The 17,007-nt window shown below is 36.2% G+C and overlaps 1 protein-coding gene across 2 annotated transcripts; it reads left to right on the top strand.

The window, feature by feature from the left end:
* Positions 1–14,154, top strand: twf2 (twinfilin actin binding protein 2). 2 transcript variants are annotated; one of them, XM_008408646.2, is made up of 9 exons: positions 13–429; positions 4,618–4,796; positions 6,274–6,369; positions 6,453–6,557; positions 7,275–7,289; positions 7,948–8,073; positions 8,153–8,303; positions 12,704–12,825; positions 13,534–14,154. In XM_008408646.2, the coding sequence occupies exons 1-9, from the start codon at positions 333–335 to the stop codon at positions 13,699–13,701; spliced, it is 1,059 nt and encodes a 352-aa protein (XP_008406868.2). In that variant the 5' UTR covers positions 13–332; the 3' UTR covers positions 13,702–14,154. The 2 variants fall into 2 exon arrangements, with proteins under 2 accessions (XP_017160468.1, XP_008406868.2); XM_017304979.1 differs by lacking the exon at positions 7,275–7,289 and having other exon boundaries at positions 1–429.
* The last annotated feature ends 2,853 nt before the right edge of the window (positions 14,155–17,007 follow it).

The raw sequence follows: 17,007 nt of genomic DNA, 5'->3' as shown, positions 1-17,007 counted from the left end.
ACAGGCCAGCACCCCTGCCTGGACAGTCAGAGATGGAGCTAAATTTGGTAGGGAGGTGATCAGGTTCCACCTCTGTCCACATGACACTGTCCCAGTTACTTGAGCAGTGTCCCGTCTCATTCCGTCACACTTTGAGTCCAGACACACACAGACGCTCTGCAGTCTTGCATCAAAAAAAGGACGACTCTTCATACTTCATCCTAATTTGGACTGATTGTTTTGGTTCGGTGGAGTTCCTGGTTCTGCTTCGTCTTAAACCATCCTCGCCTCCCTTCTTGAACACCCCCGCGCCTTGTTGCTCCCGGCGGGAGGAAGACCCAACTTGACCCGCCATGTTTCTTGCGTTGGTGGTGACGCCGGAACTGCGGCAGTTCCTGGCTAGGGCAAGAGGCGGAGCGGCGCGCCTCATCAAAGTCTGCATCCAGGACGGTGAGTGACCCAGTGCAGGGTGTCCACGCAGCCTTAAAAACCCTTAAATGGACGTAACAAACAGAAAATGTGCCAACCACCGGCCTTAAGTTGTGTTATCTGATATGCAGTTGGAACTTTTCTGTGTGGCAAAAGTTGCGCGCGCAGACATTTTCAGTGCGTTCTATGGCGGCGGTTGGTAACTAGCTGCTAATATAGCCTAACTAGCTTACGTCTGTAACGGTTAAGTACAAATGTATCACCATTGGCTGTCACTTCACTGTACTCGATAATCCCCTGTATTTATAGTTTTTTTTTTCTGTTTGAAATTTAATTCAAGCTGGCCTTAAAAAGTCTTAAATTTGACTTGCTGACATCGGATACCTCGCAGTGGACAAGCCGGTCCTCTGGATCAATTTGGTTGGCACAGATTATTTGAACCTTGACTTAAATAAACCTTCAAGGACAAAGCCTGAGTTTATACAAAAACTTTGATAAGTTTAAAGTTTACAAAAATAAATCAGTACTTCACAGAAAAAAATATTTGTACAGTTTTGATATTCCTCTACTTTTAGTGGAATTGTTAAAATCTGATTATAAATGTAGCTAGTTTTACTTTTTTTACATTGAAGATAATTTAAAATGTTGGAAATAACTTTACTTCTCCATAAAATCTGGTAAAATTACCATGGGGTAGATTACAGAAGAAATATACTCCTCAAAAAAATAAAGGGAACACTTCAGTGTTCACTTAAATGTTAAAGTGTTCCCTTTATTTTTTTGAGCAGTGTATAAACATATATTGACTACTTCAATATATTTTTACTCGAGTAGAAGTAAAATGTAGCTGACAAATTACTCAGAGAAAAAAGTATTTGGTTAAAAGGCTATCAAGTAATGACTGATTAAAACAATCATTTAATATTTAAAAATTGCGTCATCAGATGTACCAAAATATAGTTATGTGTAAATTTCAGTATTTTAAAGACAAAAATTAAAATATTCAGAAATAATAAATAATTAATTTCAATGTAAATTTTATGAAACTAACAAAAACTGTCTGGTGACTTCAGAAATTTAATTCAAGTAAGAGCAACAATACTTAAGTTATTCAAGTTAAACTAAAAAAATAGCAAAAAAAATACTTGTAAAAGTAATTTTTTCCCAAATAGTTAGTCAAGTAAATATAATTGAGTATGAGCTAACTCTGAAAATAACCTTTTTAAATATCTTAGAAAACAGCTGATTCTCTCTAATTCAAATGAAACCGGCTCCAAACTATTTTCAGTTTTCATGGCTGACCTCCCTCGAGCAACAGAGCATGTGTCGAGAGCATTTAAGTTCCCTGGTATTCACAGCAATGACAAAGCGGGGGGGAAAAAAAGGAAAGTAGGGGAAAAGTTAGTCCTGTCCTCTGGAAAATGAAAACCAGAGCAGCTGTCGTCTGAAAGCGAAGCAGCCTGTAAGAAGAAAAGCTGGATGAAGCAATAACTTTCTAGGCAACTGTTTATTCCTGAGGTGTTTACATCATGTTTTTGTGTGGAACCAATGTCACGCTGTAATATGATTCATATCAGATGCAATGTGGGAGGTTTTTGGGGCTATCTTTGTGAACAGAAGAGATCACTTGAAGTATTTAGTTGCATATTTATAGGGTTGATGTCAGACAGCATAGTGACAGAAGGGCAGGTTTTTTAATCTGATATTTATCATACATACAGTCCTTTGCTAAAGTATTCAAACCCCCAATAAAATGTATTCTGTTGGGATTTTATATGATAGACTAAGATAAAGTAGAAGGACTTTTATGAATTAAAAACTTACATTTGTGTGAATTTGTGCTCAGTCAGTATTTTGTAAAAGCTTCTAGAGCTGCACATCTAGAGACATTTTCACCCAATCTTTGTGAAACAGCTCAGACAGATTGGATGGAGAGCATCCAGGGACTTTCACAGATTTTCAGTAGGATTATGATCTAGACTTTCACTAGACCAAAGGGCTGCAACTTTTACAATCCAAAGAGCCATTTTGCTCTCAGTTAAGCTCCATAAAACTTAGAGACAAATGTTACGACCTGCTGAAAAACCTCCACTTATAATTTTTGATAAATATCTACCGTAAGAAGTTAGATTTTTTTTTTAAAGAATTTGCTATTTGTTGGCCAATTTGCAGTTATGAAAGACTCTCTGAATTTTAATTGATTAACATGAATATTGAAGTTGGGCAGTACCAGTGCTGAAAACAGAACCCTTCACCCGGATGATCAGCCTAAATGTACCCCAATGCACTTTGCTCTCTCGGGTCGCCGCTCAGCTATTTGAACCAACGCGTGACGCGCTCTGCCTGTTCCAGTGTCAAAGGTAAAACAGGATCTCTGCATCTGATTGCATCACCCTGAGGTTCGTGTTCACCGAGCCGACAGAAACATTTAAGTGAGAGAGCCGTCAGTAGTTGGGTTCATACTTGTTTAGACGCATAAAGACTGCAGAGAATGGCTGATGGAAAGTATGTGCATGCAGAGCTGGAATGTGTTGCAGCTCAGAATAGAAACTTGCCCCAAGAGAGTCGAAGGGGAAAACCCCCCAGTACCCAACAAAGGACACCAGACTCCAGGTTTCTGTTTGTGTTTCACACAAAATATCCCAGCTGCATTTTTAACTCCAAACCTAATTTTGTTTTCTTTTATCATAGCAGCCAAGGCTTTCAGATTTTACTCAGGAAAGCTGTGCAGTCGATATCCGGGGAACAAATGCATATTTCTGTTGGTTTAATCTGTTTTTAATTTTGCTTTTATTTAACTTTCCAGGGCAGTCAAGCAGTTCATTTTAGGGGAATTTCCCTAATATTCTAGATTAGGGGTCGGCAACCATTTTGGCCCTCAAATAAAGGTCGTGTCACATGACCTCTCAAAAAAAGTACAAGCCTATCACAATAAGCAGTTAACCAATTAATCCCATGATAAATGAAAATGAGCTCCATAATTTCCATTTTGATTACATTATAATCCAGTTTACTATTGGTTTTGGTTTTTATTCCTGTTTTATTTATTATATTAGACATTTAAAATATCTTCCAGCCTCAGTGTTTAGTGTGTTTTTTTATTTAAAGTTTATTGGTCTTAGAGAGGGAAAACTTGATTATTATGTTGGTATCATTAAATTACTTGAAAATTGTCTCAAAATAACAATATTAGAGTTATTGTTAATTTGTCATTCAGCAAGAAAGCACAACAAAATAAAAAAAATAGCAACTCTCAAAGGCAGTGCAAATAAATATATTTAAATAATTATGAAAAGAAAATGTAGTAGAAGTGCACAGAAAACAACCAGGATGTTAAGAAGATGATGATCAGAGTTTTGATGAATTAGCAGAAACATCTGTTGGATGGAAACAGTTTTTTTTTCTTTATTCCTCTGAAACACCTTTTATTATCATTTATCAATAATTACTGGAACAATTTATTTTCCAGCAAAATTCGCTGTGGTGACAAACAACAGAGCCATGGTTTTTTCACTTTTTTTTTTTTTTTTTACCTTTTAAGATAAAGAAAATGGTAAAACTTTATTCTATGGAATGTTAATATTTGTGGACACTTAAAAAAGCCTCTAGTTTCCAATATAAAGAAATACTGATCAAAATAAATATTATTTGTAATTTTTGTGTAATTCTGTTGCAGAACTCAAATAATTTCATGAAAAAGCTCAGAAACTGTTAAAACCTGCATTTGTTATTATATCTTAAAAATATTTTTAGCTAAAGTTTTTGAGGGCCATTGTGGGAGCTCTAAAGAGCCACTTGTGGCCCCTGGACCACATTTTGAACACCCCTGTTCTCGAGGGTTTGAGATGCAAAAAATAAAACATTTTTTTGAAAAATAATTGAGATTTTTTTATTAGTCTCAAAACATAAAAAATAGATTATATCGCATAGAAATTTATTAAATATGAAGCATTTTTAATTTTATTTGCTTTAAAACAAAAACATTTTGACTATTAAGTTTTAATAGTTAGTCTGTTTCTCTATTTCCTTCCTAAAATTATTTCTCTAATTACTTAATTAGATTCAGTGGTAAAGGAAACACATTTAAAATCATCCTGGTTACTCTAATCTCTCTCCATGTTTATTGCTGATGTGAAATCTAGACGTGGCGGCTCTACGTGTTGCACTAGAGAGGCTCTGGTATGTGATGAGTACTGGTCTGATTTTCAGAGCAGCTGGTGCTGGGAGCCTACAGGGAGCCACAGCAACACTGGGACCAGGACTATGACCACTTCCTGCTTCCTCTCCTGGACGACCAGGAGCCCTGCTACATCCTGTACCGTCTCGACTCCCAGAATGCTTTGGGCTACGAGTGGATTTTCATCTCCTGGTCTCCTGACCAGTCTCCAGTAAGGGAAAAGAAAAACATGTTGCTAACGGCAACAAAACTTTATGGAGACGCACCAACCCCAAAAATTTAATCTGAAACTCTATATTAACTCTGTTTTATTTTAATTTAAATTTAGCTGAAGTAATCACATTTTAATGCTTTGTTAAAAGCTTTGTGAATGTTTAGTTTTGTAACCAGTTGAAATAGATGTTTACATTATTACATAAAAATCAAGCTACATTTCTTGTGTGAGATCACCAAAACTGTTTGCTAAACGTCAAAATAATGATAAACATAACTTTTAAGATTTTTTTGTTGCTCTCTTCAAATTAAATAAAAAATAAATATGTTGAGATATCAGGAAGAGAGGTGTGGAGCAATTCTGGTTCAGCTTAGGGAACAATTCCCAGATGTCTGAAGTTGCCATGTTGATTTGTTCAAACAATCACATGGTGTTTACAGAAGTGTAAGCAGTGAGGGAACGTCCAGCCATCATCGCGTTTAGGAAGGAGACGGGTTCTGGCACTTAGAGATGAACGAGTGTTAGTGTGAAATATAAATCACAACTCCAGCACAAATGCAAAACGAGATGCTAACAACGCTAAAGTTGGTCAGAGAGTGTCATTATTCTCATTGAAACATGTTCTGAACATAGGCTGAAAGGCCACTCAGAGAGGAAGATGCAAGCTTCATAAAAATCTAGCTTGCAGTGCAGAACAACTTCATGTTTTGGACACGTCCTACAGACCGAACAAACTCGTCCATGATCTTCGTTACATTTGGAGAAGAAAGGGTGAAAGTTGCACTTGCAAGACTGAATACACCATCACAACTGCTAACGCTGTAGTATGTAACTTTAAAAAAAAAGTTTTTAACATATTCATCGTTAAAATCATCATGTCATGACAGTTTAATATGAGACAGGCAATCTGCGAAAGAAATCTAGCTCCTACTATTGCTGTCCGATGAAATGCTCTTATTCTGATTCAAAACAGGAGCATCTTACTGTTGTCAATCCATCTTGTGTATGCGCTGCTAAAAGTGTTAATGGCAGAGAAACAACTTACTGTTGCAGGAAAATATGTTATCAATGGCCATACAAACTAGCCTTAGCGTTCATGGCCGGCTCTGGTGTGGTTAACCAGCTGTAGCTTAGCTAAGAGCAAGGCGGAGGATGTGTACAGCACATACATGAGGATGATTGCCAGTGCTCAGACCCTCCTTCTTGCCCTGATTGGTTGTTTTTGACAGAGTTGTATATTTCTCCACATAGCACAAGGCTGAGGAGCTAATGTGTTTTCACAGATTATCTGCCTAATAATATGGTGTCTCGACCAAATGACAGGTTTAACAAATGTGTAAAACTTTATAAAAGTCACACCCTGCAGTTTTAATTGTTTAATTGGTGAAAGAATGAAAGAGTTCAAGAAAATGTACAAATTGACTGCTGTGACCTACATGATTTGGCTCAATGAATTCACGTTTGCTGCTTGAAGGTGAAGCAGAAGATGTTGTACGCCGCCACTCGTGCCACAGTGAAGAAAGAGTTTGGCGGCGGCCACGTGAAGTACGAGTTATTTGGCACCACGGAGGTGAAAAACCTTTTAAATTCGCCGCCGATTTCACGATGCGTCTGCGTTTTTATGGTGATCGCTTTCTTCTGTTGCTGCTGCAGGAGGATGTCTGCTTGCAGGGCTACCAGCATTACGTGTCGTCCTGCTCGGGTCCAGCTCCGCTCACGCTAGCTGAGCAGGAGCTGCAGAGGATCAAAATCACAGAGGTGAGAGGTCAGACTGTCTGCCGTGGTGCCGTCATCCCTGCACATAGCTTTGTGTATGACCAGCCTCCCTTTTTTACTGCTCGCATCGGACTCCTTATGTGTTTATTATACAGCTGTGAAAAGACATTTCTTCTATTTTTATTTGGTTTATTTTGTCACAATTAATAGTTTCAGATCATCACACAGAGATGGTTTTCAGCCAGGTTTTAATGTGATTTCTTGAATCTACAGGTCAGACTGTAATTAGGCCTGGAAATGGCTAGTTTATTAAAAACCACAAACATGGTTTTGCACAGTTCATTTATGTTTTAACAAGGGATGGAAATATATTTTCACATAGGACCAGGTTGGCTTAAATCGCTTAATAAATTAAATCTCCATTTAAAAACTATATTCTTGTATTACACATACAAAAAAAACATAGAAACACACTGGAAAAACAACCATGAACACACCAATACCTGAAGGTAATTTAAAGAAACCAAATCATGTTTTTGGATTGTGGGAGGAAGCCGGAGTACCCTGAGAGAACATGCCAGGATTCAACTTTTTTTTTTTTACTTATTCAGCATGTTTTTCTGATATTAAAGTTGCTCTGAAACATTTGAAGTTAAACAAAAACATTACAAAGGCTTAAGGAGGCAAATTCTTTTTCACATAATTTTATATCTCCAGTTTTACTTGAAAGGTAATTCTTTGTTATTATTTCCTTTCCAGGGCCAGGTAAAACAGGTATGTTCATTAATTGTTACTATATCTCTATGCTTTAGTGCAGGGTGTCCAAACTTTTTGTCACATGGGCTAAAATGGCCTCCAGGGACAAAAATATATAAATTTTTACTCACTCAACAATAAACTGAACATGCAATACTTGAATTAAACAAATAAAGTAGTGGATTTGATGCTAGAAAATGATTTGTAAATTATTCAAAATCCAAAACTTAAAAATGGTTCTGCAGATTTGCCTTATTAAAAGTATTTTGCTAATTTTCTAGGCATCGAATGTAAAATATAGATCACAGATTAATCAATTTTGATGAATAAAATCAGGATTTAGGTCACTCTTTCTACAAAAATGCTTGGTATATTTAACAAAGCAAAACATTTATGTTATAGCCAAGATTTTATTGTGATAATTTTGCCCTAATTAAAGATAGAAAATATCAACCTATATCAAATACTGACGGCTCAAATCTGTATCTTTCAGGGGCCGCAAAGGGCCTCCGTGCCACACTTTGGACACCCCCAGCTTTATTGGCTCTGAATATTGGGAAATAGAAAGTTTTGCCATTCCTTTGAATGAGACTTTGAATGAGACATTCCTTTGAGACTTTGAGCATCTCTAAAAGGCATTTCACGTATCCTGTCGATGCTGTGCTGCCCCCTGCAGGTGAAGACAGAAATCAGCGTGGAGAGCAAACACCAGACACTTCAGGGCCTCGCTTTTCCTCTGCAGGAGTCGGCCAAAAGAAGCCTACACCTGCTGGCCCAGAGGCGCATTAACTATGTGCAGCTGGTGAGCAGGAAGAGCCGTGGCTCTGAACCAACAGTCAAAGAGCCGCTTAGCTTTCTGTTGTTTATTCTGGTGTTTTCAGAGGCTGGATGTGGAAAAAGAGACGATAGAGCTGGTCCACGCCAACCCCACAGAAACTCGTGATTTACCCCGCCGGGTTCCCAAAGACACTCCCAGATACCACTTCTTCCTTTACAAGCACTCCCATGAAGGAGATTACCTGGAATCTGTTGGTACGCTCCTGATCACTGTACCGTAATAATCCTGTTTTTGCTTTGGTGCTCCATCTCAACATTTGCATGACAACTCATGCAAATGAGTTCTCATTTGCATGACTTTGCGACAACATGAAGAAATGTTTAGTTAACTCATTAATTTTTAAAGTAAAAGCTTAGTTTTCTGCGTTTCAAATATTTAAGTGAGAAAAAACGGCTGTGACTCCACACTGTGGATCTGAAACGGTGCACACCCCTTTCACATGCAACGTTCTTTAATTTAAAGAAAAAATAAGGTAATTCAAAAGCTTTTCTATGTTTAATGTAACATGTATCTTGTGTAGCAACAACAAAAAAGCAGTTATAAATTTGTTTGCACAAGTGTGCACAGCTTTAAACTGCAGCTTTCTTTTGGGTAAGAAGTTCATCAGCATCCCACAGTTTGACTTCATAATATATTCCTAATCTACTTTAGTGAAGCTCTTCAAATCTGTCAGATTGAGAGAACATCTCTGGTTCACAGCCTCCTTCAAGTGACCACAGATGTGGTTTTTAACTCTTGCAGGGTCATTCTGACGTCTTTGTTTTGTTCATTTGCATCTATGTTTGCTGTGATGCTCAAAAATTAAATAAAAATAAAGGTATTTCCAGCTTTTTCCACTAAAATAACACAAAATCCAAGTATTTTTGATCTAGTTTCTATTGCAAATACCTTATTACACTTGAAGTAAGACAAAACTAACTCAGAAGTAACTTTCCAGCAAGTCACAGGAGCTTCTTTTACTGAATATTGATGTAAAAGTTTTAGTTTCACTGCCAAATTATTTCACTTAAAACATTTGAAAAATATCTTGGTTTAGGTAAAATAACCTGCCAAGTAGTTAGTACTTTGTAAAATTTAGAAACATGACTTTAGTAAATAATTCCTTAATATTGACGAAAAACTTCTAGTTACATTGATAGATTATTTCACTTAAAATGAGACATTTTTCCCATTTTATAAGTGAGATAATTTGAAAGTAGAACTAGTACTTTTTCATTAATATTAAGGAATTATTGGCTCAGGACAAGCTCCTACATCTCACTGAAAAGTTGCTTGTAAGTTAATTTTGTCTTATTTTAAGCGAACTAAGACGTTTGCTCCAAAAACTAAACTCAAACACTTTGTAATATTTTGTGTTTTTGCAGTTTAGCAGAAGGTTTAGGGTAAAAGCCGACTTCCCCTTGACAGAATCTGATGTAAAGTAGTCCCACAGTATGCTGCTGCCACCTCCACGTTTCACTTGTGTTCTGTTGTTTTGGTTAAAAACACTTTCTGGAGTCACGGCTTTCATCGGATAGCAGCTCGTTCTCCCAGATGGTTCTGAGGGACGTTGGCCGGGTCCGGATGTTTTCTTTCCGTCGTGCAGCTTCACTCCTACGTCAACAAACGTGGAAAACGCAGACGACAGTTTTCACATGAAGATCCCGGCCAGCAGATCCTTGCAGCTTCTGCTGGCTCATTGCCCAGCTTCACTCTTTTCATCAATTACAGAGAAACATCGAGTCTCTAAAATGTCACGGTTGCCGCGTGTTTTGAATTATTTGTATCCTTCTGCTGACTGATATATTTGTGCAATGAGATCCTTTTGACGTTCAGTAACCTCTCCGCAAATGATGGCTTTAGCTAAAGTATGCAAATCAGCAATTTCCAGGAAAATCTCACTAGAAAAACCAGAACTTTATTTCCATGTAGTCAGATTCTCTGCAAGTGAGGGCAGGAATGAAATCAAGAAGCCTGAACGCTGGATTCGAAACTATTTGTTTAAAGCTGCGTGCATATTCCACCTTTTCCTGGTATCAGGAAAACATAACATTTTAATGGCGGCCTACTTTTAGACCCCAAAGTAAAGCGAACCCTCGAGTAAAAACTTTTTCCACAGAATGGCAAATATCCTGTGCAATTTAACAAAAAATTAATTTGTAAATGTGTCATAAAAAGCAGCAGAGCATAAGTGCACAGACTCTTAAACTTGTTCTTGGTTTAAACATATTTTGATACAATGAGAGTATTCAGTCTTCCTGAGTTCACACCTGCCATTAATTATGGAGAATCTGATTAAGTGGAAATAAAGTTCAGCTGTGGTCCGAGACGTATTTACTTCCTTCAGTCGAAGCCAAAGCCTGCAAGGAGATCAAAATGGTTCCATTGTACAAAAACCCGCAGCATTAAATGCGGCACAGAGATGATCGTTATCGATAAGTGGGGAAAATATGGGACGGCTGTGACTTTACAAAAACGGAGCGTTTCTCCAAAACGGATGAAAAGAAGAAGCTGCAGAGTGTTGAAGACGTGAAAACACTCTTCTGTGTTTTTCTGGTTTGCAAGATAAAATTATTTTCTTCCAAAGAAAATCCCTTAATCTGGTTAAAACCTGCATGAGAATGTTTATTTTTTCAAGACTAATTTCAATTACTCTGTGGCATAGTAGCATTATAATAACATTATACTTTTACAAACATTATAGAAAAAAGACATAATGAAATAGCTTTAAAACAAAAATTCAAATCAACAGACTAAACAATTGTAACATTTTTAAAATACAACATTTAAACAATTTAAAAGATAGATTAAAAAACAAACAATAACAACCTTCACCCATTTCATCAATTCAATGTTATTTTATGAATTATAATAGATTTTCAAATGCTCCATTTAAATTTTAATGCGTTATGTTCTGATGAAACCACACCAGAACCTTTACAACAGAAAGCAACACCACAGTTAAATATGGTGGTGGCAGCATCATGATCTGGAGCTACTTTTCTCCAGATGAGACTAAAGTTTTCATTTTTCTGCAAAAACACAAAATCTTATCAAGTATTATTTCCACTACCAGATTTTTTTCCCACTTATAACAAGACATTATTCAAATGTTTTAAGTGGAAAAAAATTGCCAGTGAAACTAATACTTTTTTATTATTGTTAAGAAATTATTGACTTCAAACAACATATTCAGGTAGATTTGGAAAACCTTTGCAAAGCAGAGCAGGCAAATATTTCCAAATCAAGTCGTTGTTAGCAAGTGGTTAGTTCAAGAGTGAGCATACTTATCCAAGTAGGTTGTTATTATTATTTTTATTTAAAAGATTTGTTTTTATAAGGGCCACATAAGGAAATTAAAAGATAGATACATTTTACATCCCAAAAAGCGTGATTGTAACAGGTTGTGAACATTTTCTAAAGCCACTGCTGATATAAAATGTATATACATCAATTAGGACTAGCTGTGGTTTCACTGAGGTGAAATACTCCGCTATGCCGTCACACTCTTTACAAGAAGCTTTTCAATCCAGCGGCGGCTTTCTGAATGAGTCCTGAATGCATTTCTTTCCCATAAACATTTATGATTGAAATCCTCCATAGGGTCAGAAGGTCAATGATTCTGGTCATTCAGGATGAGTTTTCAATTTTCTCTGGATTTTCTAAACGCTTCATCTCTATTATACAAACTAGTTATATTTATTCGCCCTTCTGTCCTTAAACGCTTTAACCCTGGCCCTTCTGAGCCTGAAGCTGAATAGCTTAAATGTGTTTATTCTGCTGCATTTTTCTGCTATTTTATATCCATGTTTCGACTTTTTGTTTGCCACTGTTCCAACATTTTTTTGCCCAATTGAAAATTACCTTTCTCAGATTCCTCACTTAATATGTAATTTTTTATTTAAAAGTTTAAAAATTAAATAGAAAAAGGTTAAAGTAGTATCTAGTTTTAATCATATTTCACAGAGCTCTAACATTTCTGGATATTTAAAAGATAAGAACCCACAGACATTGTGCAAGACATTTAATAGTTTACCGCCAATCAGATTTACATATTTATTATTCTAAGTATAGCTTAAATGCACAGAAAAAAATACATACAAAACTTAAAGGTGACCTATTATGCTTTTTAGAACAGGTTATGATAGGTCTGTGGGCTTTAAAATACATGTTCATTATATATTTAGCAAAAATCATTCTTAGATAAGATTTTAGTTTCATTAAGTAATTTGAAATTACTTATATTTAATTTCTCTTTGAGATCAATAAGTATTTTTGAACTGAATTTGAATTGAAGCAGTAAAATCAGTTGGCCAAATGCACTGGAGTTCCGCTTTGGTTGCTAGGTAACGGGGCTTGGCTCAACTGGGGTTGCTAGGTAACTGCGCAGTGCCCATAGAATGTGCCTCAATCAGGAGGTTTTCGATACGGGTAAATTTCCAAACTTCTTACCAGAAAACAACTCTGGTTCTTTTTTTAACAGCTTGAACTATTTTTATAGGCAGTAGAAACCCAAATGGAAGAATAAAAACATGCCACAATGTGGATTTTACATAATAAGTTCCTTCCAGTCGTGTGTATTTCTGACTGTTTCGACGCTCTCCGCTCTCTGCAGTCTTCATATACTCCATGCCAGGATACAGCTGCAGCATTAAGGAGCGGATGCTGTATTCCAGCTGCAAAAGTCGACTACTGGAGGATGTGGAGAGGGATTACCGCTTGGAAATAGCCAAAAAGGTAGCAGATGGACAAACCGGCGAGGGGGGCAGATGGGCCACAACATTAGATAACATAGTTTTACATGCAGATTCATTACTTGGCTCATGCTGTGTATGTTTCTTCCACACACACAGCAGAAACACAAAATCTTACCAAGATATTTATAGTGCAAATATGTCAGTACACTGGAAATAAGACAAACGGACAAGTAACTTTTCATATCAGAGCTGGTTTGAAGTGAATAATTCTTAAATATTGATGTTAAAAAAAACTATTTCCACTAGAAAATTACTTCACTTAAGACATGGGGAAAATGTCTTATAAGTGGAACTAGTACATTTTTAAAAATCAATATTAATGAAGTATTGATTTAAAACAAGCTTGTATGTCTTACTGAAATGCTACTTGCTACTTTTATCTATATTTAAGAGTACTAAGATATTTGCATTAGAAAAAATACTTAGATTTTATGGGGTTTTTTGCAGTATGGTGAGCCTTTCTGTCTGAATTTCTATAACAGTAGCTGGATTTTGAGGCTTAAACATCTGGCTTTATTTAAAATCATTGCCAGAAATAAACAGGTGACAGATGAGCTAAAACTTATACAACCAGACGATGATTTATTCATGTCACAGTACTTGCACTTTGTACTTGTAGTGGATTATAATGAATTATAGAAGGTCAAAGTTGCATTCTGAATCATGAATTTTCTGTGGCGTTGTACAGTTGGAGATTGACGATGGAGACGACCTGACGGAGGAATTTCTGTACGACGAGGTCCATCCTAAGCAGTACGCTCACAAGCAGGCCTTTGCAAAGCCCCGAGGCCCAGCAGGAAAACGGGGACATAAGCGTCTTATTAAGGGTGCAGGAGAGGCCATTCAGGACAGCTAGAGGCAGATCATAATGAAAATAGAGAGTATCTTATTGTAGCATTTTCAGGCCTTCCTTCCTGTTTCTCCAGATATGGAGAACAAAATTTGTTTGGGATGCGCTGTTTAATTTCCTTTGGTCTTTGTGATAATGTTTTACAGACAAATCGTCACTCATGCGAGACAATCGGCTCCTGAGGATTTGTGATTTGCAAAATGTTAAATTCAATGTTTGCATCGGCATTTAGGAGAAATGAACAATACTGTTTTGTTTACACAGTGGTGTCGGGTATTTTTTGTTAAGATTTTAGCATTTTTATTGTCTGCAGGTATCCAACATGTTTATTAAACACTCTGTATGTTGACCTGTTAATGTTAGAGTCTGGACATTTAATTAAAGGTGAATTAAAGCAGACCCGCAGTCTGACTGTCTGCAGTCAGACAGTGAGAGGTTTGCACTTCTTGTGAACTTTTATTGATGCATTTGAACTGTTCTTTTCCAGCTACAGGCAGATAATAAAAACAAAGAGTATCTTAAAGAAGCTCCTCCAGACTAGCAGCAGCAGCAATTAGTGAACACATGTGAGTCCGCTGAACTTATCATACTTAGTCCAGCACTCCTAATATCAGCTTTAGATGGCATAATAGAGGAGCACTGTTGTGCTGAAGGTGGAGTGATGGAAAGAGCAGGAGCTTCTTAAAGAGACAGAGGCCCAATTTCAAGGTGTTACATTTCTTTTAAGCCATGTTTGATATATACAGCATTTTCATACCAACAGTTATTGAACTGTGCAATAAAGATGCATAATACCAACCCCTTGAGGAGAAGCAAAATGCTTCTTGGGGAAAAGTTTTCTGAGAAACAAAGATTTAAATATTTGGCCACAATAAAATCAGGCATCTTTGGAGGCATCAAGTTAAAGCTTTCAAATCTAACAGAACTGAGGGGCTGGAGTCTTACCAATGAAATCAAATTGATCGTGACCTAAAAAAAATTAGGTCCTATTAAGCATCTAGAATCCCTCCGAACTTCATTTTAATAAAAATAAATGGACTTAGTTTAAAAATCAGAAACGTTAAATGAGATTTACGATTTCTGCTAAGAAAAGTGATGAAATATCTACAACTTGCTACAGGAAACTTGCTACAAGTCTGGAGGCCTGATGAAAACACTGGTCACTGCAAACATTTTCCTCTCGTTCATCATTTTTAAAAGCACACAAATGCCACATTTTAAACTCTCGCATTAATGTCAAGATCAGTGTGCTTAATGGCGAGTAATTCAGTCTCTTGGTCATGTTGCAGAATGAAGCGGTCGCTCCTTCTAAGAAGATTTTATCATTTGGTTTTGGCTGCTAACTGAGCAGCTAATTTATAGTCAGCTCGGAAATTATGGTCCAGTCTGAGAAATCATGTTGGAACAAAACAACGTTAAAGTCTTTTATCAGGAATCAGAACAAAGACAAAATGAGCTTCTAATGATTTGAGTTGAAAAAGCTGAAATATGAGATAGATTCACTTTCACTGCGAAAACAGAAAATCTCCATTTTCAGTAGCTTCTTGTCCAAATATCTTAGTGCATTCAAAATAAGACAAAACTAACTTATAAGTAGCTTTTGAGCAAGACATAAGAGCTTGTTTAGAGTCAATAATTCTTTAATTATTGACCTGTAAAAAAGTATAAGTTCCACTGTCAGATTATTTTGCTTACGAAATGGGAAAATGTTTTATTTTAAGTGAAATAAAACTATTTGCACCCAAAATTAAACAAAACATACTTGGATTTTAGAGTGTTCAGAGTCAATAATTCCTTAATGTTGATTTTTGAAAAGTTCTAGTTCATCTGGCAGATTATTTGACTTCTAACATGGGAACATGTCTTGTTTTAAGTGATATAATCTACCAGTGTATCTAGTAGTTTTTAATCAATATTAAGGAATTATTTACTTAAATCAAGTTTCTATATCTTGCTGAAAAGTTGCGTGCATGTTAGTTTTGTCTTATTTCAAGTATAGTACGATATTTGAACTCGAAACCAGACCAAAATAGTTGATAAGATGTCTTTGTTTTTGCAGTGTTCCTATTGATGTCAAGCTGCCAAAAGAAAAAAAAATTAAATAAATAAATTACAGATCCCGTTAAAAGGTTCAGAGAATCCAGCAGTTTTCTCCGAACTCCTGCATGGAGACGAAAACAACATTTGAAGGCTAATAATGAAAAAGCTGAAAATACTTTGCAATTGAAAGCACTCCATGAGGTCAGAACAACTTCTGAAAACCATTTTTGAAAACCTTTCTGTGGTCTGTCACATAAAAATTTAATAGTTTTCTTGGAAAGCCTGAATTCAACCCTGGATGCCCGAGAGAAGAGTGACTGCCTGCCCACACAGAGTTTGAAAGCGAGCATCTGACAGGGCATGAGGCCGCATGAGTAATCCTTTTTCATCTTGAATACAGACTGATGATACATCCAACGCCAAATAAAAGACCCTGAACAACAATAATCCTGCCTTTCAGTCCAGACAAGTTTTCCAGGAAACCTTGTTTTCATTTCAAAGAAACATCACATCCTGCACATCTGATTGTGCAGTTATCATAATCACATCACAAGTCCTGCAGTCCACACCACCGATTTGAAGTATCTGCTCTGCAGTGAAAACTGTGATGAACAGAATTTCAGCAACTGAGAACTTTAATGCCTGAAGGCGAAAACTATTCAGAAAATAAGGAATGTGTACAATTTTCCACACCTTTCTGACGATTTTTGCAAAAACAAAATCTTGCAAAAATATTTTTGGTCCAGTTTCTTGTACAAATATTTAAATGGACTTGAAATAAACAAAACTAACTTTTCAGCAAAATGCAGAAGCTTATTTTAAATCAATAATTTAACACTTAATATTGATGAAAAAGCATAAGCTTCACTAGGAGATTATTTTATTTATAGTATGAGAAAAATTTCTTGCTATGAGTGAAATAATCTGCCAGTGGAGCTAATAATTGTTTTAGCAATATTCTGGAAGCATTGACTTACTTGTAAGTTGGTTTTGTCTTATTTTAAGTACAAGATATTTCCAGAAACTAGACCAAAAATACTTGGTAAGATTTTGGGTTTTTGTAAAAAATAAGAGGAAATCGCAAAGGTTTTCATAGATTCAAATCATTTTCCCAATTTATCGTGCTAAATCACAAACTTTACCTCAGTTTGTTGGAATTTAAAGAAGGTTTACGCTGCAAAAACAAAATATTACCAAGTATTTTTGGTGTAGTTTCTGGAAATATCTTAGTACACTTGAAATAAGAAAAAATTAAATTAGAAGTAATTTTTC

The sequence above is a fragment of the Poecilia reticulata genome, linkage group LG5, assembly GCF_000633615.1.
Source record: "Poecilia reticulata strain Guanapo linkage group LG5, Guppy_female_1.0+MT, whole genome shotgun sequence".
NCBI classification, from domain to species: Eukaryota; Metazoa; Chordata; class Actinopteri; order Cyprinodontiformes; family Poeciliidae; genus Poecilia; species Poecilia reticulata.
The sequence above is the reverse complement of the archived record's forward strand: the minus strand, read 5'-3'. Positions and strand labels throughout refer to the sequence as shown.

What these genes read in the sequence shown, in the direction of transcription:
- twf2 (XM_008408646.2), top strand. Translation starts at nt 333, where the DNA reads ATGTTTCTTGCGTTGGTGGTGACGCCGGAACTGCGGCAGTTCCTGGCT. An exon ending in GCATTAACTATGTGCAGCTG is followed by an intron (nt 8,074 to 8,152) that starts GTGAGCAGGAAG and finishes TGGTGTTTTCAG; the next exon opens with AGGCTGGATGTGGAAAAAGA. An exon ending in AGATTACCTGGAATCTGTTG is followed by an intron (nt 8,304 to 12,703) that starts GTACGCTCCTGA and finishes CGCTCTCTGCAG; the next exon opens with TCTTCATATACTCCATGCCA.